This window comes from Megalopta genalis, chromosome 1 (assembly GCF_051020955.1).
Source record: "Megalopta genalis isolate 19385.01 chromosome 1, iyMegGena1_principal, whole genome shotgun sequence".
NCBI classification, from domain to species: domain Eukaryota; kingdom Metazoa; phylum Arthropoda; class Insecta; order Hymenoptera; family Halictidae; genus Megalopta; species Megalopta genalis.
The window spans coordinates 35,865,857-35,891,171 of record NC_135013.1 but is presented as its reverse complement, the minus strand read 5'-3'; the positions used below and the strand labels follow the sequence as shown (position 1 = coordinate 35,891,171).

General features: G+C 52.6%; 1 protein-coding gene across 1 annotated transcript in view; it reads right to left on the bottom strand.

Moving 5' to 3' along the window:
• LOC117217980 (uncharacterized) overlaps positions 1-25,315 on the bottom strand; it is a 296,657-nt gene that overhangs the window by 31,129 nt on the left and 240,213 nt on the right. The window contains exons 19-20 of the mRNA XM_076519423.1: positions 19,593-19,647; positions 13,350-13,370 (exon numbers count right to left, since the gene is read on the bottom strand). Coding sequence (XP_076375538.1) covers positions 13,350-13,370; positions 19,593-19,647 — 76 coding nt within the window. The remainder of the gene's footprint in view (positions 1-13,349; positions 13,371-19,592; positions 19,648-25,315) is intronic.

Sequence of the window (25,315 nt, the reverse complement as noted above, 5' to 3'; positions counted from 1 at the left end):
AACGGAAAATCGATCGAAGGACGCGAAAGAATTTTCTGTAATTTACAAGCATATTCTAGCCCGTGATCGGGGTGCCTCTCGAGGTCTCATCCCCGTACGAGTTTCGAAGCAGCGAATCCCCGCGCAGAGCGGTTTAAATACCGGCAGAGAGATTGAGAGAGGGTTGAGAGCATCGTTGTGTCTCGTAATCGTAACCTTGAATCGTCGGAGAGTCTATGGTCTCCGCGAGACGGCTCGAGGGATCGATGGGGTCCAAAGGGGGCGCTTCGGTTTGCGTTGGTTGAGAGTCGTCGTCGGTTCGCGATACCGTGAGTAAATAATACGATTGAATTCTATTCTAGGGCTCGCGCAACGGCGAGGCTTTCGCTCGCGGAGGCTGCACGAGCCTCGCGCAAGGCGAGAGGCGAGAGAGGAGAGACGAGAGACGACGAGAGACTCCATCGACGATGGGCTGGCTGGCAGTCGGGGGTGTGTGGGAGGAGTTGCCCGTGCCGGCAGGGTAGCTGCGACCGATCAATAAACGCCGCTGCCACCAGCATCCACCCCTGGACCCCCGTCTACAACCCTGCTCGCTCTCGCTCTTTCTCTCTCTCTCTCGCCCTCTCTCTCTTCAACCCTCTCCCTTTCCCGCCGTCACTTTCTTTTGAATTTTCTTCCCCCGCCCTCGGTCTTTTTTCTCCCGGTTTCTCCCTAGGGTTAGGTCTGGTTGCCGCGTCTCGGCCCGCTCCCCCTCCCCCTGTCCCCCGTTCCATCTTGCCCGGATCGCCCCTCGCCGCGCGTTCCAGCCCCGTCGAGACTCGCGCGACGTCTCTTCCCAGCGTGCCACCCCCGCGCCCGCGCCATGCTCCCTTCGCAGAGACTCTTCCTTTTTCTTCTCAGTTAGCCGCTTAAGTTTTTCCTCTCGCCTCGAGTCTCACCCTCCGCCGGCCTTTGCCTTTGTTCCATCCACTGTTTCCATCTCGTCGCATTGTCCCCCGAATAAACGCTTTCGTTACCATCGGCCCGGCCGGCAGCCTTTCTTCTCCCTCGTGCCTATCGATTATTTGGCATCGCCTCCTCTTACGGGGTTCGACCTCTCTGCTCGAAAATTCTACATCGGTTTTTCTTCAACCGTCTCGGACGGTTTCCTTTCTCTCGAATTGCCCTTCGAACGCGATCAATGTTTACCACGCGCGTATCGGTAAAAGGCAGAGCCTCGTCGCTACTTTTATCTCTACCTTCGATCTGTACCACCCATTAATTTTGCAAATCCACTCGATCGTTTCGATAAACGTACTTTACGCCAGGGGCGCGTTCCCTGGGTCAAGGTTCGCTCTCGATTCGAAAGGCGGTTCCACCACCGCGGCGACGCCGTTTCTCCGTTCGCGCGACTCTTAGCCCCGGCCACGGCATTTTCGCGGCTCTGATTCGGCTCGTTATCGTCGACCCCTTCGAGCTCGACCGTCTCGGCGAACGAGTCGATACAACGGAACGCCCGCGAATTTATTCGTCCGCGCCGCCTAGAAACCAATTTCCTCGGAAAGCTTTCCCGCGAAACAATTTTTCCCCGACGATCCCGCGCGGAATCGGCACGGATCCTACTATCCCTCTTTTCCCATCTTCTTTCCTCTCCGACGCGAGAAGAGAGTAGAGAGCGGAGAGCGGAGAGCGGAGAGCGGAGAGCGGAGAGAGAAGAGAGTCCTCTTAAAGCGCGCCGAAGCTTCCGCTCGCTGCCGCCCGTCCCCGCGCCGCGTAATGCAATCGCGCGACCCGCGGCTTCTTCGAGCGTCATTAAGTCAAGTTAAGGCTGAGCAACGAGAATCTGCGAGCCGACAACGCCTGCCAAGCTTTCCGCCGCGCTCGAAATTTCGTGCGATCAACCGGAGCCCGGATTTAAATCGCTGAGCGCCGCGCCGGGCCTGCGGGGATTGATTTTTAATTAGAGCTGCCTCCTCGATTAGACGAGCTATCGGTGATGAGCTTCGCGGCCGACAAGTTCCGATCTTTTCGCGAGCGAACGCGATCACGGCGAGCATCCGCGTGCTTCTAGAATCCTAATTTTCTCGCGATTCTCTGTTATCATTAATCCGTATTATTCCGTTCGATTTTCAAGCTCGCGAAGATTTACCGCTTTCCCCGAATCGACGATTGACGCAACCCGAAGACGCTCGATGCAAGAAAATCTGCAGTGATAAAAATCGTGTCTTACGTTGCGTCGGTAAATATCTATCGAAAGAAACGACTTTTCAGTCTACCAACGATGACGGTAAATGATCAGGGAGGTGGTTTCAGCGACGGCTCGCCTCGATGGGGTGAATGCCACGGCCGAAAGGGGATGAAACAGCGTCGGGTTGGTCGAGAGAAAAGCTGCGATAGAGCACACGCGCATAGAGAGAGAGAGAGAGAGGGGGAGAGGAAGACGCGAGCGTAAACCACCGGCCGGCAAAGCAAACTGTGATCGAGGACTGTGTGCGTCGATTGTGTACTCCTCGTAAGGCAATTACGCGAGTCGCATCAACTATACCGGAGGTCGATGGTAATCGTTGGACAGTCCGACAATTTCGGTCTGCCGCAACGGCGAGTCCAGAACCTGCAAGGACAAGGGGTTTGCGAGAGACCGAGGCCTGCGAGGAGGCGGTGCCGAGAAACCGATTGATCTCGACCGAACTTTATAATATCTCTTTGACAGAGTTTCAGCAACGCCGCGATCCTGCGCGCACTGCAATTTTTCTTTCGCATTTTTAACATTCTATCGATAAAATGTTATGGGACAACATCGACGAGCAGTTTCGGTACATGGAAGCGCAATTGCGACGAGAAGGCCGCGGATCTTTGTGCGAAACCAGGGGAGAATATTTCGAAAGAATATTCGTGTTTGCGAATACCTGTACAGATTTTCTTGCATGTCTCTATCAAATTTTAGCGCTATCGACGATGCGTCGATTCGCGTTCGAGGAACAAGAACGATCGTTTTGCCGCGTAGACGGCGAAACCTCGCGATAGCGGATAGACGGTCCGTCGAGGTATACCGAGGCACGGTGCAGCGAGAACTTCTTGCATCGGCCAATCATCCATGCGCTAAGAAACGACTCGTTCTAGAAGTAACAGTAACAACGTATGTGTGTAGATATATACGCGCGCACACACATATATACGTATATAGAAACGTATTGTAACGGTTCGGTACGAAAGCCACATTCGAGACAGGATACTATACAGGGTGCAACAAAAGAAGCAGTCGTTGATTGGAAAGATGAACGCGCGCTCTTGGATCGATGGGCGTTTTCGGCGAAAGGAAATTCGTCGCATGGATGTACTCGGTAAAACATTCGTATCGTTTCAACGATTTTTATCGAAAGAACAAAAGATTTCGACGAATCGTAACGTGCCGTTTCAACGTTAGCGATAAACCGTAGATTTTAACGCGAATTAAACGCGTTTACATTCGTTTGCCAGCAGGTGGAATTAATCGGTAACTCGTGCTCGTCTTTGGGAACTTAATTTCTTCGTGCGCAAAGTTTTCGGAAAATGCGGTCGGTCCGGACGCGGTCGGGAGACTTCGATGCCTGCGCGAGCAACGCGAAACCGTAGCCTCGCAAAACCCAAGCCCAACAAAATCGTAAAACCGCGGATAGATCGTGTCGCGACCACCTAACGCGAAAGTTTCCTCGAATCGAATCGGATCGAGCGACGCGAGACGACGCGAACAAACTCTTCCCAAACGAACGATTTCGCGCGACGTTTACCCGCGTTCAACGGCGTCTCCCTAGCATTCGCGAAACGAATCCTAAAGATCCTTCCCTCTTGTCGCGATTCAGCAGCGAATTGCTCTCTCCTCGCTTCGGGTAGCGCACGCGACGAATAACAAATCGAACGAACGAACGAACAACGCGGAACGAAGAAAAAGGTAGAAGAGGTTTCCCTGTTTGCTTCGGTTCCCGCTCGCTCCGAGCAGGATGGGACTCTCTCGGTCGACGAGCTTCCGGAAGAAAAGAACAAGCTCGCCCTTTCGAGGGGGCGACTGCTAATTGCTGCCGGTGCTTGCACGCTCGCCGATAACTAATTAAGGCTACGGACCGACAATGAGACTAATCGGTGAATGCCAGGCTGTGCCGAACAAACGGTGAGAAAGGTGGACGTTGTTGCGCGCGCGACGTCGCGGGTGTTCGTCGCCCGTTGTTCGAACACCGGAATCGTCGCGGGAAGACAGATTTCTGCGAATCCGTTTCGCTCGTACTTGAATTTCCGAGAAAAAGACGCGCCTCGCGTCGGCGCTAAAACCGTCGCGGAGGTTCGAACCGTAGTCCGAAATGAAGCATTTTAAACGCGACGATCTTTTTCGAACGAGCCGATCCAGTTTCCAAGATGGAAATTACCAAAAATCCCCGAACGACGATTCGACGAGATTTCCAACGTCTCGTCTGCCGCGGTAATACGAAATACTTGATTTTACGGTGGAATATTTTTGAAAAAAACGAGACCGATCGAGAAGCCGCTCGACGAAATTAGAATGCGAATAATCCGGGCCGAATCTCTCTATCGCGTAGATCGCCGACGGGCGGAGCGGCGTTTTATTCGCTCGAGGGAAAAAAGAAATTTGATCTCTCGCGGTATTTTCGGGAATTCCTGGGAGTCTCTCGAATTCCGCGATCGGCCGGGAACGCGTAATCGAACCTCGGTTGAAAATCGATCGCGAGCCCGACGTTGGTACGCCGTACCGCTCCGCTCCGCGCCGCGCCGCGCCGCGCCGAACAAGGGAGTGCAGGGTCGCGGGGGGCTCGTCGAGGCGTTGACGGGGGTTCGGGGGTAGACGGGTTGCGGGCCGACATACGAGAATTAATTAGTTACCACTAAATCAAAGGCGGCGCTTGTCGAGCATGCAGCAACCTTCGCCCGGCCAAAAAATGATTGTCATGTCATGTCTCTCGCCAACTAACACACCGTGCCACGATCCAATAATAACATTAATGTCAATGACAACAATTCCAAAAGAAACGAAAGAATATAAATATATATATATATAAATACGCGCGGAAGGAACCGCCCAAGATTTTCACCGAAAACGTTGTTTCGTACGACGTTGGAAAATGCGCGAGGAACAAGACGTTTCTTCTCCGGAAAAAAAAACGATTGCTCCTTCGAGACGAACCGTTTTTTCTCTCGCATATTTTCTCGCGTCGTTCGAAACGACCGGGATATTTTCGGTGAAAATCTTGGGCGACTCGCTCCCCATAGGTATATAGAACCAAAGAACATATCAAACTAGAAGAAGAGACAAAGGACGCAACGTGAAAAGTATAAACAACTATATGTAATATGTAATCGTGAACGTACGATACGACGATAATCGTAATCGGAATAGATGAAGAATCGAGACGAACGAGAGGGAAGGGAGAAGACTCGACGCGTGTCCGGGCGACTGCCGTATCGCTGTTCTACGATAATAAAACGAGGGAACGCGACGAGAGAATAATTCGAGCGACACGAGGGTTCTTCGTTGCGAGAGCCGGATATAGATATATATATATATATATATAGAGAGAGAAAGAGAGCGAGAGCGAGCGAAGAGGGAGGAACAAGACGCGTCGATCGAAGAGAGGATAACGTTCTCCGATGGAACGAGATCGACGAGAAAAACTGGAGAAAACGGGGCAGAAGGGAACAACGATAAACTATGTGGAAGAACAAAGAGCCGATGACAGGGAGCGTTCCGTTCTCTCTTCCCTCGTTAGAACGCGTTCTTCCTCTGCTCGCGCTTTCGAAAACGCGAGCAATTAGCTCGACGCGGCTCGTCGTTGGTACACTCTCCTTTCTCTCCCGTGTTTCATTCGTCTCTCGTTGCCTCTCTCCTCGTCTCTCGTTCGTTTCGATGCGAGCTGAAACGCCGTTCGAACGAGCCGACAGAGAGGGAAAAGAGAGAAAGAGAGAGAGAGGGACGAGAGAGAAGGCACGAGGCGCGCGTGGAGAATAAAAAATTCGAACAGAATCGGCAACCAAACGGAAAATGATGAACAAGAACTCTATTGGAGCAAGGAGAAACGTACGTGTAAGATAGACTAGGAAACGCAAGAATCGTTCCCGCAATACACACTACTTGTTCAGCTCTGGTACGTGTACGTAGGTGCAAAAACGTAAATGGTTGCAGGCGCTCGCAAAACTAAGTACTCGAATACGGTAGAAACTTTCAATTGCCAAGTCATTTTATCGCGATCGTAGCAAGAAGATGTCCGGATCGGGTCAGCGAATTCGAAGACGATTCGACGAATCGAAACGTTGACGATAGAATGATCGAAAACGTTCGTCGTCGACGACCGGTTGAAACGTTTCGGTACAATCGGAGCGTAAATTTTAACGCAAATCCTCATCATCGTCGGTGGTTTCGTAAATATTTCAAGAGGGAAGTCGTCGAATACGTTTCGAATCGGCATACCCGTTTCGTATCCTAAACGTTGCGATCTTCGAGTAATTTCGCGAGCGACTGTGGTAACTCTGCGCGACTGCCAGGACGGACGTACCATAACACGTGAAATTATAAATACATAATAGTAGTATATACTATGCGTACGTATCCATACATTGTTCTCGCGGAAAAGTGTTAGAAGAGAATTGAAAAAAAACAAAGTGAAAAGAAAAGAAAGAGGAGAGAAGAAATCTTCTCCGTTTTCTCTGTGTTTCTTCTCGAATCTGTTTTCCGCTAAAACACTTGTTGGTTAATTATCGAGTACGTGCATAGGATACATACGTATATCGTTGGCATGTTCAAATACGGATATATGTATGTATATATGTTTGTACGTATACGTATACATAAAAAAAGCCGTACGATTTCCTCTAAAGAACGCACAATTTTCGTGTATACATATATGTAGCTTTTTTTGAGATGATGTATATATATACACATGTATTCACAGGTGAATCTCATATGAAGGCAAGCCAAGGCCACGACATGAGACGTGCAAATTAAAAAAGGTAATAATTATTAAAAAAAGAAGCAAGTAAAAATTCTCTCCCAAAACCGCTTTCCAACCACAACCAAGCACAACCACAGGCAAGGTACGGGCCTTTGTCAACGAGACAGTCATCAACCAGTGAATATGTGGCGCATTACCGTGATTATCATACATATATGTATACGTATATTTATCGTTTATACGTATATATATACGCGTGTGTGTAATAGTAACAATTTGAGAAAAAAGAAATCTATACATTGTATGTATGCGTATATATATGTATATATATATATATATATATATATATATATATATATACATATACATACATACATACATACACATATATACGGATGAGATACGAAGAGGAGATTGAGAGATGAGAAGTCTGGATCCATGGGGATCGAGTTTGTTTCGGACATGGAGAAAGTACGAGTAAAGGTGCACAGATAAAAAATCGTTTGCTAGGATCGGAGGCGGGAGAGAGAGAGGGGGGAGAGAGAGGAGAGGAGAGGAGAGGAGAGAGAGAGAGAGAGAGAGAGAAGTGGGGCGAGAATCGGGAATCGATTAATACATACGTGTGTGGGAGTGGCGAGCACACCGTCGACAGGTGATCGTTAATACAACTATTGTTTAACCACAGTGAACGGTATTAATCGTTGGCAATCGGTTAAACGAATCGGCGAGCTGCTAGCTGCTACGTTTCGATTCGAACGAGGGGGGCCGCGAATGCCGCGATGGCCGAGATCGAGCGTGGATCGTTGCCGATCTTTGGAAATCGATTTGGACACTCTCCTTTAATTTAGTATCTATTCATTTTCGTTCGTTTCTTTTTCGTCCGCGAAGGACGGCGAATCCTTCGCAACATCGAATCGAACTCGCGATGGAAATATGAAACCGAGCTCGACGAAAGTCGAGTCGTTCGAAAACAATTTGAGAATCCGAGGACCGAATCGCGCGTCTCGCTAATTTCTCGAAACGAGAAAAGAGCATCGAAGTCGTTTTATCTGGAACCGAAAGCGACTCGAGCTGAGCCAGCGCGACCGCGGCCGAGTTAAGTGTCACAAGATTATTAAGAATGATACGTGTGAAACAAACGAGACAGGTGCTATCGAGAGACTGTTGGTGGTGTTTTGCGAGCAGTGTGCGTCGCGCAAGGTACATACGTCCGGTCATATTAATCGATTAATCGAAGAATTCGGGAGAGATAGAAACGAGAGTGATAGATAGAGAGAGATAGAGATAGAGAGAGAGAGAGAGAGAGAGAGAGAGAGAGAGAGAGAGATGAGTCGAGTCGAGGGTGTGACAAGGAACGTAAAAGGTAGTATACGTAGGCACAGCGGTGAGTTAATGGTAGTAATCGTTACGCTAAAAATTAATCAAATCATACGAATTATTACGTACGAAGAATACCTCATGCTTTTACCACCGGACAGAGGAAACCCTAGAAAACTAAAAGCTAGCACAGGCGAGATTCGTATATATCTTTTCGTATCTTTCTTTTTAAATATATATGTCTCATTTATGTGTGTTTCTTATGTTTGTATATATCTTTTGGTTTTAGCATTCGACACTAAGGGAATTCCGACCTTTCTCCTATCGACGGCGATCGGTTCCTCGACGACGATGCGATCCGGCTGCGTCCGACGATCTAGCCTCGATCTATCCGGCCTCCGGGGGTCCCTAGCGCATCCTCCGTCGAGATCGTTCTCTTTCGGAAAACTGCTCTTCCTTGCGGTTCTCTCGAATTCGTTGGCATCGGTCGTGTTCGTCGGCGAAGGGTCTGCTACGCGGACGGTCGTCGAGAACGATTCCTGTCGCATCGGATCGAGGATTCCGTTGGGTTACGCGCGACCTAGTCTCGTCTTCGCGATGATTCGGTGTCGGATCCTGGGCGGTTTCCGGCGTTCTTGTCCATTCTCGAAAGCAGCGGAGCGACGGTGTCTCGTTTAACCGGCTTTCGCGTCGAGCCTCGATCGTTGCTACGAGAATGCCGGCGGATACTTTCGAATATAATTTCAAACGGAGACTAGCAACGGTCGGACGCGTTGCCGAAGGCCTCCTCTCTCGTTTGCCTCGACGAATCGTAATATTCGATAATTTTCATGAAATATTTCCAACGAGAGCTCGATCAAAGTCTAAAAGTCTAAAAGTCTAAAAGTCTAAAAAGTAATGGTCGAGGAGGATCGCGATAATACGGTAACGAGACACCGTCAACGGGTCTCCGCTCTCGGTCTTCCGTGGTTGTTCCTCGACGGATCCTCGGTACGGTCGTCGATCGGCAACGGTCGTATAGCCGGTGGGAGAGGCGGAACGACCGCGATTTAGCAGCAGCGAACGACAAGAGCCGACAGAGAGCAGGAAAACGACACAGAGAGAACGTGAGAGAACACCGGTATATAATAATAGAGTACACGGCTCCTTTTGCAAAAACGGCCTCAAAAAATACATTACGTGTGAAGAAGGTAGTACACGTGGCATGCAAACGGTGACAAGTCTTCTAGATACGTTATCGAGCGTGTCAATCAAGCTTTACGGGGACCGCCCCGAGCCCGGAGCAACGGCGACTCGCGATTACCCCGCGATTCGTCTCTCGAATCGGAGAGACCGTTTCGTTCTTTCGCCGAACCGGCCCGTCGAAACGGAACGGTCCGTTGCTCCCGAGCCCGGCCGGTCGCATCTACCGGGTTACAATCGATTCCGGGCTTCGTGATCGTCGCTGTTATTCACTGAAAGCTAAACGCCACTAATCAAGACCAGAAAAAAGCCTACAGCATGCACTCCTCTGTTCGATAAAGAGAGGGAGAGAAAAAGAGAGAGAGAGAGAGAGAGAGAGAGAGAGAGAAAGAGAGGGAGAGAGAGAGAGAAAAGAGAGTTCGATAGGTTGCACACGAGCCTTCGCGAACGATCGCGCGACGCGGGTCGACGAGATCGTCCTTGATCGATCGATCGATCGCTACCGGGACAAACGAAAGATCGCGAGGCAGACTTTGATCTCTTCGAGAGATCGTTGTCGAGAAGAGACGCTCGAACCGACGGACCAGAATCGCGAACAGAAAGAAAAATTTGCGGGAAACCGGGCGGAGAAACGTAAAATGAAATCGAAGATCGGGATCGGGAATGGGAGAAATCGAAAATCGAAAATCGAAAATCGGATGCATGCCACGTAAACCGAGATCGCGAGAGGACGGAGCAGAAAATTTCCTCGGGTCAGCTTGGAAAAGCTCCTCTTTATTGGCTTGAACACACGTTTCTGTGGAGAACACTGGCAATACCGTGCGCGTACGCGCGCGCGCGAACCTGGATCGTTCTCGTCGATCGTCGTCGATCCTCGACGATCTCTTCCGGACGCGGTGTGTTCTCGTCGACTTCCTGCCACCGGTGCCATCCGTTTCTTTTTCACTGCCTCACTCCCCCCTCTCGCACTCTCTCTTTCTCTCCCGCTCTCGATCTCCAGTTTCCTTTCTTCCTTCGTGTCTTCTTTCCGTTCGATGGCTTCGCGCGGATCTCCCTTTCTCTAGCTTCTTCCTTCGTGGGGAAAAGTCTCTGGGCGGGAGTCTTCTTCCGTCGACGTTTCGTCGATCGCACCGTCACTTTGCACAGCTTTATCGAGTTCTCGGAAACGCGAGGCGTCGCTTCGAGGATTCGGCGAGCGGATCCGCGAGTCTCGCGAACGTTCGATTTGCCGTTCGATCGGTTAAAGTCGTTCCGCGCGAGACGACGTTAAGAGCTCGTTCTTCTACGAGCGATTCGAGGAGAACCGCGCGACCTCTTTTTTTCGAAGCACGAATATCGAGAGCAATAAATTCGGAATAGAAAGGACTAGAGGAAAAGCGCTTAAAAAAACTCGAACACCGCCCGTTTCGTTGGATTTGCCAAAATTCGTTGCGCCGTAAACGCACGGTCCGATGGAAAACCTTAAAAAGCGGTCGAAACCGCCCGAGAACGTGGAAGATCGAGAGAGCACGTATCGCGCCTCGACGCGCGGCCTCGCCTTTCCGCGCACAAGCGTTCTCGTCGTCGTAGATCCCGTCGATTGCGCGTCGATGTCGCGTCGAATCGACTTTGTTCGGTGTCGCGTCGCACGCGGCAAATACCGCGTCGGTTCTAAGTACACAGGCAGGTAACTCAGGTTTACGGATCACTAGAAACAATACCCTGTATCGGTCCGTGGCCCGAGCAGCCACGAAGCTATCCTAAGGAATGACGGAGTCTATAAAATTCTGTCGACGTCGAACGGAACGGAACAATGGAAAAAATCCGCTGTTACAATAGGAAGGAACGAGTCGATAATGGAATTTGTCGACGCACGTATTTGTCGACGATCTAGATCTACGAATACTGTGTGGCCGGAATACTTTCTCGAAATACCCTGTAGCTCCGTGTTACGTTAAACTTAATCGCCTAAACGTCCAAAGTCTAAAGCCTAAGGTCTAAAGTCTAAAGTCTAAAGAGCGCTCGCGATCGCACGCGCGAGAGGAAACGACAGCGGGGATCAAATTGTTTCGCCGATTTCGCGGCGGTTTCCGGCAACGAGATTTACGGTCGTCGGGATTCGAAGGAAAAACGACGCCGGCATATGGCAGCTCCGATGGATCCACGCTGCGGTTTCTTTCGCGACGCAACCGAGCGCGTACGCGAACGCGAGCGCGGTTCGCGCGAACCGAGGATTCGCTGGCCTAAGAACTAGAGGTTCGCTCTGTCTCGTGCCGACCTACCACTGACCGTTAGATTCAACTGTTCGAGATCCGGGCTCCAACGATTTCGCAGCGAGCAGTTTCCGGAACCTGTCTCCGGTTTCTCGGCAACAAGACGATCAGCCTCCGCGCTGCTGCAGGATTTCGCTCGCTTCTGGAAATCCGGCGGACAGATCTGGAAATTCTAACAACGGAATTTTTTTGCTGAATTTACAACTTCATTACCACGATATTTGATTTCGATCGTTTTATCGGTAAACAAGCTCGAACGGGAACGGAACGAGCTCCGACGAGTTTTCTCCCGCTGGAACTTCTTCACCGATCGACGATCAAAGTCCTTCGGAAAAATCTGATCAATTTTCCACGACTCTGTCCGCGCTCGTCCGGCGATTCTCTTGCCCCGAGCAACCGTCGCGGCCTCCGTCGTGGAGCGGATATGGAACGTTGGATATTTCTTCGTGTTCGTGTGTGTGCGCGCGCGCGCGCGTGTGTGCCCTCGCTTGTGTATTTGTCCGCGTGTGGATGTCTGTGCGAGAAAACGTGGGATCTGGGCGTTGGTGCGAGCTCTCCCTCGCGAACCCTTGCCTCGGCCGGGACGAGAGAGAGAGAGCGCGCGATAGAGAGAGAGAGAGATAGAGAAAGAGAGAGAGAGAGAGAGAGAGAGAGAGAGAGAGGAGAACGAAACAGGGTCGAGACAGCGGTCTCTCGCGAGCTGGTTGAACGACGAGCAATTAGTTGTAGGTAAATAAAGTCTGTACACCCACCTTGGCTCTGCTGGTATCATCGAGAACCCTAAAAGAAAGCTTTTTCTGGCCAGAGTGTCGGGGGAGGGGGCGTTTCTCTGACGAGACGAGGGGTACCATCTAAGGATCAGTGCTAGATCTGTCGCACGCCTGGCGTAAACGACGCGATCGTCGCGTCCGTGGAAACCTCGTCGCGCGGAAGTCGAGTCGGTCCCGCGAACGAACGCTTCGGAAATGCTTCGGCAACGCGAAAGCTACGCTTTGCGAATCCATTGGAAATTTCGACTCGACTCGACTCGACCCCACGCGGACCGTTCGGTTTCGTCGAAACGGACTCGCTCGCGATCGGCCGTCGGCCTCGCGAAGCTAATCGTTGCGCGTACACCTCTAGAGTATGTATATATATACCTATATATCTGTGTACGCCTGTGTAGATAAAAAAAATAGAAAAAATATAGATCGTGAATCGTTGGCGGGACCGAGCCCAGCCGGTCACGATACGATCGCGATGCGATCGCGATACGATCGCGGTTCTATGGCCCGTGGCCGTCTTTCTCTGAAATGTGTCTGAAAATTTCTTTTGTTGGCTTGGTCGTGGTGTGTTGGCGGCTGTTTGGGAGGAAACAAACGAAAATGTGAACTCTACTCGGAGAGACAGTCTTTCTCTCTCCGGTTGCTTGGCTTTTTGTGCGCGCGTGTCTCCGCGATCGTCGCGACACTCCGCGACACTCCGCGATCGCCGGTCGCGGACGGTGCTGCTAGCAGTCGACGGTCGGCAGCAGGGCCGACGCTCGGCACCGGAACACCGTCCGACCCGGCGACCGGGCTCGCGGACGAGTCGTCTCTCGCCGCCGCACCGTCTCGCCGTCGTCGCCTTTGGCCGTCTCATCGCCTTCAGGAGAATCCGTAGCAATTCTCGCGGATCTCGAAGTAGAGATTCAGCAGTGCCGACTCCGGCACGTCGTGGAAGCACCTACCCTCTGGCCACTGTACGCATACTGAAACAGAAAAGCGAACCGATCGCGTTAGACAAGGGTTTTCCGACAGGAAACATTTTCAATTTGTACGCGTCGTTTCGTCGATACGCGTGCCGAATCGCGACGCGATCGAGCAATCGAGCGCGAACGCGTCGCGAGATTTTTCGCGATAAATATGGCTGGGAGAAACGTTCTCCGTACGAAGAAGAACGGGGAACGAAGAACGAGGCGAGCGTTCCGGCGGCGGAGTGGCGAGACGCTGATCGATCGCCTTTTATTTCCGGAGGCTCGAAGGATGCCGGCCAAGCGTGTTTTCTCACGAAAGCGGATCCTCCGCGGGAATCCTTCGCCGGGAGACGGAACCCGTCCCGCGCTATAACTTATGGTCGCCTCGATATCCGCACCGAAATAGATCGTGGATTTGTCCGAGACGAACGTTCGTCTTTCCCTCGCGGTCCCACCCTCCGACTCTGATGCCATGCGAAATCGGTTGTCCGCGGTGTCAACGGAATCTGCGCGATTTCTCATCGGACCCGAACCTCGAACCTCGTTTCATTCGCGTCTCTGTAGCGTTTCGTTTCGTTCCAAGTTTTTTCGTAATACGGTTACCAAACGGATACGTACGCGTTCACTTTCATTCCGAAATATTTTCAATCGAATTCCATCGTCGACGGACGAACGAACGCGCGCCCAGACAGGAATATATAGCTTTCGTTATTTTTTTCGTCCGTTACACAATTTTCGCAACCGTTGCTTCTCGTCGAAATCGACCGATAACGCGGTTTTTAAAACCGGGCAAAAGTAAAGTCGAACCTTCGATAAATTCTTCGCGGAAAAATTCGCCTTCGATTCGCGATCGATCGACCACGAATAAGCTGTCCGACGATTTAGGAAACGCATCGCGCGCGCTCCCGTTTTCCGACGGTGAACGAACAAAAAATCAGGCCATCGAAACATTCGCGGACGAACGGTTTTCCATTAGAATTTATCGAGCACAAAAGAGCCCGGCCATTAACATTAAATCGAAAACAAATCTCTAAATTAATTTAAAGCGATTGGGAGAGTCGAGCACTGGGGAGGGACGATCGAAGCGAACCTCGATCGAATTAATTCGCGCGTAGCCAATCTACGGAAGTCCGTCTCTATCGGAATAAACGCGAATTTCGGCGCGCTCGTTCTTCCCGGCTCTTTCTTTCGAATCGGATCGGATCGATTCGAGCAGGCCTAGGCGGCGGATAAATAACGCGAAACTATGCCCGCCGCGAACTCCCTGTCTCGATAAATACGATCGGCGTTCGTAATTCGTCTCACGCGTCGCTGCGACGATGGAATTTCGAATGAAAATAGCGGCCTCGTTCGGAGAAATCGGTTTCCAGGATCGAGGATGCGGACGCGGGTTCGCGTCGAGGAATTTTCGAGCGTCGCGGCAACCGGCCTTGGCGCTCGGCGATCAAAATCCCGGACACCGATCAACGTCGGCATCGATTCCCCGATAGCCCCGATCCACCCCCGCCCGGCGAAACATCGTGGAGAGTCGAGCGACATTAATGGACAGTGATTTACGCGTCCGTAACGGGTCGCGATTTCAGGATGGTCGGAGCTTTGACGGCCGAACGTCGCCGGAAGGATTGATCGCGGGATCGCGTGACGGCCGGCGATGCGGCCGTAATCAAACGGAAGCTGGCGAATTATTCGTCCAACCTTAACTCGGAAGAAACTCCTCTCTCCTCTCTCTCTCTCTCTCTAATCCCCTCTCGCGGAAGCGGCGACTCGGCGGCCGCGGGCCGCGACCGGGTCGATCGGACACGCTATCCGCCTCCGCACGCGGAATCTTCTGCATATCTCCGGCTAATTTAAATCTCAATTCCGCCGGTTGATAAACAACGGTTATGCCGCCATGTGTCTCGCGGAGGAACCGTTTCCACGATGCTCCACTGGCACACATGCGATCGACCCGGTCCGAAGGCTGCTTTTATCTTCGAACCGCCCCGAAAATTTAGCTCGCTAAAAATTCCACGAGGTTCGAACGATTTACCCTTTAAAGCGGCACAACTTTCTCCGAATCGAGAACGAGGTTCGATATTCGACGAACTCTCCGATTCAAAGAGGCGACGACGTCGGACTTCCCTGGCCGACGACTAAAATCGAAAAATCTCGTTATACCACCGTGAAAACCGCGTCATCGAAGAATTTCAACGGCCGACGATCGATCGAGCCATTTTCGCGTCCCCGAGAGTCTCGACGCTCTCCGCGGCAGTCGAAATAATTTTGCAAATGGAGGTCGAAACGGCTCCCGATATAGCAGCCCCCCGAACAACTTCCCGAGAGGATTGTCTCGCGCGGTTTCGCCTGGCGGAGTATCGGTTTCGGGAAATGGATTTTCCAAGACGCGGTTTTCGCGGCGCGTCGTCGCGCCATTTCATTTGCGGCAGCCTCGCCGTCGCGACGTCGTCGTCGACGGGAGCCCGGTACACGCACCTCCGTGAAAACAAACCGGTCTCGTCGCGTCGGAGCGGTGGTCGAGACCACCCTCGCTCGTTATTCCCGACGGCGTTTGCGGTTTGCTGCCACGCGTAATCCCGAGGCGGCGCTGGCAAGTAGACGTTTGCCCGCGGAATATTCGATCTTCGATAATACCGTTTCCGATACCGCCTTGTTTTCGGGACGCTGCCTATCGGCCCGATGAAATTTGCATTCCGAGCGTCGCGGCGAACCGGCGTCTGCGGAGCCCGAAAAGGATAACGCGAGAGGGAGAGAGAGAGAGAGATAGCTAGAGAGCGATAAGTGGAAACGATTCGAACGAGCCGCAGCCTCCCGCGGACGCGCGTTGGTAAAATGGTAAGAGAATCGGGGCGAGCTTCGAAAGAGGAGACGGCATCAAAAATTTAAGCATTCCAGATAGCGCGGCAAGTATTTTAAGCTACGCTCCACCTACTCCATCGTACGCGGAGAGATAGCTGCGGTAACTTTAGAACCGTGTTCGATACGAAAAAGTTTCCATCGAGGCCCGCGAACCGCTCTCCCGTTTCTCGCTACCGAATCGTTCGTGTCGCGAGAGGGCGAGACGCGGCGTCTCGCTTCGGATATTGTTATTTTCTGCCGGGACATCGCGGGGTACTCGACGCTTTTGGAACGGCAGCGTTTCGCGACCCGCGAGGATCGTCGAGTGCGATTTAAGAACGAACACCGTCGCGGACGGATCACCGAAGCCTGTCGCGTACGCCCGTCGGCCAGAAATAGTCCGCTTCGGCCCTCCAGGCCCGGAGCGGCTGCTCCAGAAAATCGTGGAAGAGCTCGACCCACAGCCGCCGGGAAAATGAAACGCCGTCTATCGAGCGCTGTCTCCGGAACGGAATTTTGGAACGCCGCGCCGCGTCCGTCGCGTATCGTCGCGGATCTCCGACGTCGCCTCTCCGCACCTCGCGGAAATACGCGCGAGCAAGACGCGAGCCGCCAACGTCGAGCGAGTCCTCGAAAACGAACGATTCTCGTCGCGATCGGTTTCCCGACGGGACGTCGCGTCGATACGCCGCGTAAAAGCGCGACGCTTCCTGCAAAATGCTCGGGGGCTTTGGCTACGGTCCGTATAAAATTTTCAAGACCCGAGCAGCAGCAGGCGAGCGAGCGAGATACGCGCGCGGCTCTCCCGAAACTGCTTGAATATTCACTGTGTCGTCCCTTATCGCTTTGTCCGCGCTCCGTGGCGAACAAAGGGAAACGCAGACGACGACGACGACGACGGGAAGAGCGTTTTCGCCCGGGATTTCCTGTCAAACGTACGAAAATGACTCCGACGAGTCGCTCCATTTCGCGACAGTACTCCGTGCCAACGATACAATTTCTACGAGATCGTTCGAATTATTGGGCCTTCAATTAGGACTCTGGCAGGCCCGAGACGAAAACCTGCCTCGCTTTCGTCGTACCGATCCCTCGATAAGAGGACGCGTTCGAGTCGCGATCGCGGCGACATCGTCGCTGAAACCCGTGAGAACCTGCGGGAAATGCTTGTCGAGCCAACGATTAAGAGGTGTTAGCCTCGCGGCGCATACCGTGCGCGCGTCAAACGGGTCGAATCGGCCTTAATCTCGCGGCGAGACGAGGCGCCGCGTGTCGCCCAGCTCCCAGCTCGTGGATAATTGCGCGATCCGAACGTTGGGTCGAATTTCCAGCGACTAATGTGGTCGGCAAGGAATTGGTTCTGCCAGGTGGCAATCGATTTAGTCGGCGTGCTCGCCGCGGCTCTTCGGCGGATGCGGTTCGACTACCGAATGCCTAGGATGATTTTGATTTTGACGGAACCCCGAGAGGAATTTCATCCCGTTAAGTAGCGCCGCGAATTCTCTCGGATTCCGCCGGAATCGGATCCATCTTTTTCCTCTCTTCGGTCTCTATCGGACACCTGCTGATCCCTCCGCCTCGCCGCGCCCCGCCGCGCGCCGGCTTAATTGCTTTCGCCGCGGAAGGTCGAAGGAATCTTTTGTCTTCGTTTCGATCTTAATTGGACAACGAGCTCTTCCTATTTCCACCCTCGAGCCGATTTCTGCCCTCTTTTAACAATTTCAACGGATTTCCAATCCCGCGGCCATTTTTATCGACCGATACGTGGAAATCGCCGAGGTTCCCGATGACCGAGAAACGGCTGCTGGAATTCGGTGTCGCGACGCTCGTCGGATGCCGTCGATCGAGTGTCCGATTACGGGCTAACGAATCCGCCTATAATTAGGAACGCGTTCGTCGGGTTGTTCCGATTCGGGTTATACGAACGGTTCGACCGCTTGGGAAACACTTGGCAGCAGGACGGTCGTAGTTGTCGCCGAGTGTGCCGATTATTTATAACCGGTCGCGCTCGTGCGAAAAATCGCCCCTTTCGTTCGCGCATTCGCGTTCGAAAGCATCGGAAACCCGAAATATCGCCCGACCGACGTCCCCTGGAAACTCGGAAGCGAAATCGCTGATAGCGATATTTCCGGCGGGGCGATCAAATATTAAATTGTCGCGAAGCGAAACGTTGCTCCGCGGTCCGTGCCATCCCGCGTCGAGCCGCTGCTCGTTATTGCACCGAATCGGCTAACTCTTTCGAGATCGGTCGATCTCGAGACGGGCGCCGATACGACCGCGATAGAAATTATGCGCGTTTTCGATTCCTAGTATTAGGATTAAATTTCTTATCCGATTCGAGGGAAACGTATACCGTTCCGGCTAAATCGTGCAAATACCGCGCGGGAGATGCACGACTCGAGACGCGAAACGGAAGAAAAACGGCGAAAATGGACGCGATCCGAAGATCTCGCGCGGCAACGTCGAGAGAACGGCGCTCGGTTTAATTAATTTTCTTGCGTACGCGAGTCCGCTCGTAAATTATAATATTAGCGCAATTAGCACGGCGGAATCGAAGTTGAGCAGGCACGTCGATCCCATCGGTACTCGGGACGAGATCGCGCGCGCAGAATTTCGAAGCGAATTGCGACGGAGCGGAGACGAGAAAGAGAGAGAGAGAGAGAGAGAGAGCTCGCAGACGTCGCGCGGTAATTCTCGCTTCTCGCTTTTCGCTTTTCACGTAGTTGGAGCCGCGCGGCAACTTTGTAATTAAACAGAGAGGCACGGAGCGACGGGGTCCCCGGGGAATAATCGAGAAGATACATCTGTGCCGCCTCCTTGGGTGTTTTCGACGGGATCGTTGGCTCGGTGATCGGGCTCCGAGCGAGACTACGCGTCCACGGTCGGTCGCGATTCGCCGGTTTCCGTCGATTTCCGTCGATTTTCGGCGGACACGGTTCGCGTCGGGGCCGCGGCAACCGGCCGAGCCGCTGATCCGGATTAAGTCGCGATTCGAACGGGGCCGGGACAATGGCGTCGCGATTAGATTTAGATTAAAGCCAATTGCTCGGACGATCGGATTAGACCGGGCGATTCCCGTGGATCCCCCGACGATGAATCGTGCTCGATGGCCTGTCCGCGCGCCGCGCCGCCGCGCGTTATCTCGCCACCGAGCGGAACAGAAGTTCCTTCGACGAGCCGGTAATCGTCCGCCGGAACGTCGCACGCGCGGTACTCGCGAGATCGAACCGTTTCAACTATTTTTCGAGCCGTTATCGAATCTACTCTCGAACTCGTATATTTCTCCACTCGTTCTCGTCGAAAAGGAGAAACTTTTCGTTCCGCCATATTTTCGATACATTTTCAAACACGATTACAAGAAAAATATTGTTCGGAGAATCGCTGGTAAATGAAACGTCAACCTACCGTTGGGTACCGTCGGTGGTTTTTTCGTCTGCACCCTCGCCGTCGCGTTGTTCACCTGTCGAACCAAAAACACAGCGTTACAAGTCATCGAATATCGTTCGAACGTTGCTCGCATCATCCTTTGTCGATCGTCGAGAGATCCGCGCGCGTTCGGCTTTCGTCGGGACAGTTTTCATCGGCAATTTTCCCGATTTCCCGGCGAGGAAACTCGGCAACGGAAGGGACAGAGGGAGAGGGAGAGAGAGAGAGAGAGAGAGAGAGAGAGAAAGAAAAAGAGAGGAAGAGAACGTATCGAAGGGACCACCAAGTTTCGAAACGCAATCTCGGGGCTTCGATGAAACGAAAGTTGCCCGTGGAAACTTCGTGTCCCGACTATGGCCGAGCCAACGTTTCCCCGTCGAGAGGAAAACCGTCGACGATGAGAACGATGCCGATCGGTCGCGGCCTCGCGCGGATCTCTCGCGATCGCGATCGCGTCGACGGACACACGATCTTCCGTGTACAGTCTATAGTTTCGTCGCGTATTCGCATTTTCTGCCAGATCTCCGTCGTAGCGACGAGGCTCGAATAGAAATCGCGTGTTCGTCGATCCGCGTCCAATGAATCACCGATTCCATTCGCCTTTGCGCGTCGCTGCTTCGATTTTCACGATTTTCGCCTCGATAAAACGGCGTTCCTTCTTTGTTCGACTCCTGTCGCATTCAACGCGCTTCGTATTTTGCATCGAGATCCACGGGGTTCGGGGATCGGTTACGATGCCAGCGACGCGCAGCTGCGAGTTTCGATCGAATCCAGACGATAAACCGATCGATCGTGCGGCATTTTCCAAGATCGAAACGACGGATCTATTTTACGTCTCGAAATCCCGTCTGAATTCGAGGAACGTTTAAAATCTAGTTATCGGCGCGAGCAGAGTCTGCGAGAAGTTTTTCGCTCGGAGACTCTGCTCGTTCCAGTTCCTGTTCTCGGTCTCGAAGACGAATCGTCCGATCGACGAGACGCCGTCTCGATCCCGGAAACTAAAAATTCTCGTCCGCTTCGGAATCGCGCGTCTTCGGGACCGGGAACGAAAGCGATCGACCGATCGCTTCAATGTCCTCGATGCGTCGACGATGATTCGACGTAGCTACGATTTGTTATCCTCGGTCCAACGTTGTACGAGCAAAGTTATTCGTTGGCCGAGAGAGAAATGTTTCGAAATCGTCGAATCGCCCGCAAAGTTTGTCGCGCCTTCTTCCGAATGCGGAAATAATTACGGACTGGAAAGATCGTTCGTCCGCTCTTCCGTCGGCTTCCTTTCGATTTGATCGCGAAACGGAACGAAGTTTGCGGACGATGCCACTTCCGTAACGAACGAATCGACGTCTAAACGCGACAAAGCGAATAATCGGCTATCGAACCGAACGGCGCGCGAAACGAACGAACTGCCGCGAAGGGCAGCTCCGTCGCGTCGGGACATTGGCAGCGATCGATTTTCCAGGGCTGGTTCCGGAAAAGCGGGAAACGGTCCTCCGAACGCGTCGCGTTCGTCCTCGAATCGGCGTTTTTCCGCGTCGCCTTTCGCCTCGAACGATCCCGCTTTCCCGGACGATTGCGGGGCGAGGGGTTGGGGTGGCGGAAGAAAAAAAAAGAAGAATCAAAGAGTCTGTTGTCGTCGATTTCCGATTATCCGAATTTCGCGCAAGTACTTTCGTCGACTGGCCGAACGAGAAAGGCGAAAGGCGAAAGGCGAAAGGAGAGCGTCTCTCGACTCCCTTTGTCGGCCCGTTTCCTCTCGCGACTCCCGTCCGCGTCGCCGCTTTTCAGCTTTCCCCATCCAGCTTCTCCATTCACGGCCCCTCGAGGCCGCGGCGAATCTTCCGGGCGAAGCACCATCGACGACCGTCGCGGGATCCCGCGGAGTTCTTTGCGCTCGTTTTACTGCCACCTATGTTTCCTCTCCCCTCCTCTCCGCTCCTTTCCTACCTTCCCTTCGAGACTGCTAATTCATCGGCGTTTGTCTCTCTACGGAGAATCGTCTTTTGGCCCGCGGTGTCGGTTCGCGTCGGCACGGGAGCGTGGAAGAAGCTGTTTCCTTTTCCATTTTACGAATCGTTCCGCAATTTCTTTAACGCCGACGATCGATCTCCATCGATTCATTTTACTTTCGACAAACGTTTTCGAAAATAATCGTTGGACGCGCGTACGCGCCAATGAACTAAAAAAGATACTTTATTATTAGAATAGAACTGCGACTAATTGTTTCCCTCGCTATATTCGTCGACGAGGACTAGGCGCTCTCTTAATTTCATTTCGTCACTGGACCAGGTTTCTTCGCATCGCATATCGGGCCGCTGCGATTGGTTATTACCTCTGGCGTTCGTCCAAGTTCGAAGCAATTGGAACTCTTTGGCCCGTTTCTTTAGACGATACGCTATAGATACCGGAGCCGCTAGGAGACGGTTCTTTTTTCAATCCGACACGTCCGTCGAGCATTCTTATTCTTTCGATGATAACGCGATCGCGTTCTGGTCCCTCCCAAAATCGTTTCGCGTTCGAAAGAAACGAGAGCAGATTATCGTTCGCGCGGATAGGTACCGCGCGATCCTACATCTTTCCAGGTGCTCTCGCAAATCCTAGCTCCGTCGAAGCGCGATAAGGAAAATCCACATCGTTCCCGGTAATCTGCCGGAATCGAAACGGCAGTTTTTCTCGTTGGTTTAACAATTTGCGTCGCGTGACCGGCTCGCTCCACACCTATTTAAGCGGACAAATCGCGTCGCGGATTTCTGAAACGGCTCCCGGTATTCTTCGAAGCATCGTCCGCGGCCCATAAATTTGTTGGACACGAGTACGTGGTATACGGAACAACCGTTCGGCCGGTTTATTCCGCCGGCGAGACCGATCTCGCCGCGTCGCGTCGCGTCGAACCGAGCCGTGCCGTGCCGTGCCGTGCCGTGCCGAGACGGTCGATTTGCATTTTACGGTACCGTTTGCCGGCGACGAGATTGCGTTCTACCCGCGCCGATATTCGTTACGAGAACAACCAGCGAACTTTGTCGCCCCGTAACTACGGATCGCGTCTAATTTTCCGGCGGAAAATCGCGAGCCCGCCGGGAAAGCCGGCCGAACAATGGGGAAACGATCGCGCGCGAACCGTCCGATATACCTCGGTCGCTGGCAAACACCGAATGCAGTTAGCGTTAGAAATTGCTCGGTTACCTACGAGTTCCTTTAGCTCGAACAACGGAAAATCGTTTCTCCAGTTGGAAACGATTCGTTGCTGCGCTAATTTCGAATCTCGAAGCGTCTCGACGCTCGATTACCGATTTTTAAAAGGCTATTAACCGAATAAAACGTCGTTACCTAGGGACGGCGGAAAGATGAAAACCGTATTAGCCGAGTGGCAACTCTAGGCAGAGAATCGAGTTACCCCGGCGTTCTTTCGCGGAAATTGCATTAATTAAGAGCCGCGCGCGTCGAATTGAAAGCCGCTTCGAGGAACACGCCGGGGCGTCTGGGAGGAGACGCGAATCCAAATTCGAATCCCGGCAGACGTTGAAAGATCCCTTCGACCTCGATTTCCGGCACCGGTGTTCGGAACGACGCGAGGGTGCTCGCGCGAAAGGGCTCCAAGTTCGCGCAGACTCGTTTGTCAAGGATAAAGGAAGCGACGCGAAGAGATCCGGTAGTCGAACACGGCCGTGGTCCCCGTTCATAAATTCTCGAGTTTTCGACCGGTTCCGTGGTTAGCACCGGGCCCTCGAAGTTCCGAAGGAACTTCGCTGCCGCCTCGCGGTTCATCGATAATTAACGTTCGACGGCGAACGAAAGATAAATAACCGACGGAACTTCCATCGGCAGCCGCGAACGCTGCTCGGTTTCGCGAAAAATTCGCGGGCCGGCCGACGATCCAAGATTCGTTCGAACTTTCCGACAAATATGCGACGAGAGTTTGTTTAGAAACGGCTTCGACACTTCGACGCGACGAAATATACGGAGAAAACTCTACTATGGAAGAATCGCTGCCTCCAATTTCTTACAACTTAGCTCGCCCTGTGAACGAGTAAATATTTCTTAGTTAGGAAAAATCGAAGAGAAGGGTTGCGCGCGAGGAAAACCGAGGGTCGGATCTGAAAAATGCAAATAACGACCGTGCGGTTGAATGTTATACGGTGTTTCGCGTTCCGGAGGGTTAATAACTGTCCGCGGAATCTGATACGAGCCGCGGCACTTCGAATTTGAATAATGGCGGATGGATAGCAACGGTGCGATAATAAGAAGCCCCGAGCATCGAATTCCGGCTAAACTGGGATCAAATTTCGCTTTTCTCCAACGAATACGATGAAAAATCGATTGTCCCGCGATTCGACTTTCTCGCGGAACGAAAATTTGGCGCGCGTAGGATAGCCGATAGAATCGGATCGACGAGGCGCGGCTCGGTAGAAACGGGCGAACAAACGTCGGCGCGAACAACGGTCGAGAACGGGCGAACGGGCGAACGGACGAACGGGCGAACGGGCGCGTGCATCTGCGCCGTCGAAATCGATTCTCGGGGCCTGGCCTGGCTTGTTCCCGTCGCCGGATAACAAACAATACGCGGCTGGACGAACCTCGAAATCTTTGTTTGCCGTCCTTGTACCACCGGTAAACGTCCACGCTGGCCGACAATGAAAGCGGCCGGGCCGAGCGGGCGAGCGCACGCGCGTGAATTCCAGCCTCGATTGTGTTGCAAATTAGTCCCTGGACTCGCGCGATTGTTCGGCCCTGATTTCGACCTCTCTTTTATTTTATTCGGTTGCTCGCCAAAGTAGGCCAAAATCGTTAGTTCCGCTAAACCGAAGCAGGCGAAATTCGTCGTACCGCGCGCTAATTTTACACCGTTTCGCGATCATTAAATAATTCGCTTATTCGTTTATTCGTCGTACGGGCAAAAATCCGTTATCACGCGGCATGGAAAGCCACTTGTTCGATCGCGACGGAGAACAGAGGTTGCGAGAAAAGAACGAAACGCGACGGTATCGTCGAGCAACGATCGGACTCGTTCGAGACGACTCGTTGGTTCGCGATTGGAATTTCTCTCGATGTACAAAAATTTCCGCCGACGAACGACGATGGCGGCTGAAATCGATCGAACCGTGGCTTCGATACCTGGTTTCGTGTACACAGTTCGTCGCATTACCACTTCCTACGAACAAACAAATGTTTTAGTCGCGCAAACCGCATCGGCCCGACCGATAGATTTTTTCGCAGAATATCTCTCGCTGTATTTTCTTGCTAAACGAGACGATGAAACGGTGTTTTCTTTGGTATCCAGCATGGAAAATCTATGGCTTTGCTTTACGTTTCGTTCCGTCGGAAAACATGGGTTTCCAGGAAATACTAAAAGCAAAGGCCGTTTAAAAACGACGACGTTCGACGTACATTCGTTGGCCGCTGATTTAAACTTAATTCCGTGCTTCTCCTACACCTTTGTTACGGTTACAAATATGTGGGCTGTGGTCGCGCGCGCGCGCAAAATTTGCGACGTCGCGTCCGTTTCTGGCGCAACGGCGATACGAACGCGTTCGACCGGCTCTGCTCGGGATGCGGGATACAGGATGCGGCACCCGCTATCGGGCAACCCGGCGATCGCGTATTTTCCTATCGGATCGAACCCCCGCAGCCCGTTGCTGCAATATTATCGCTATCGGTATCGCTGTCGCTATCGCGGCCCGGCCTCGTCGCGGCTTAGCCGCATTTAC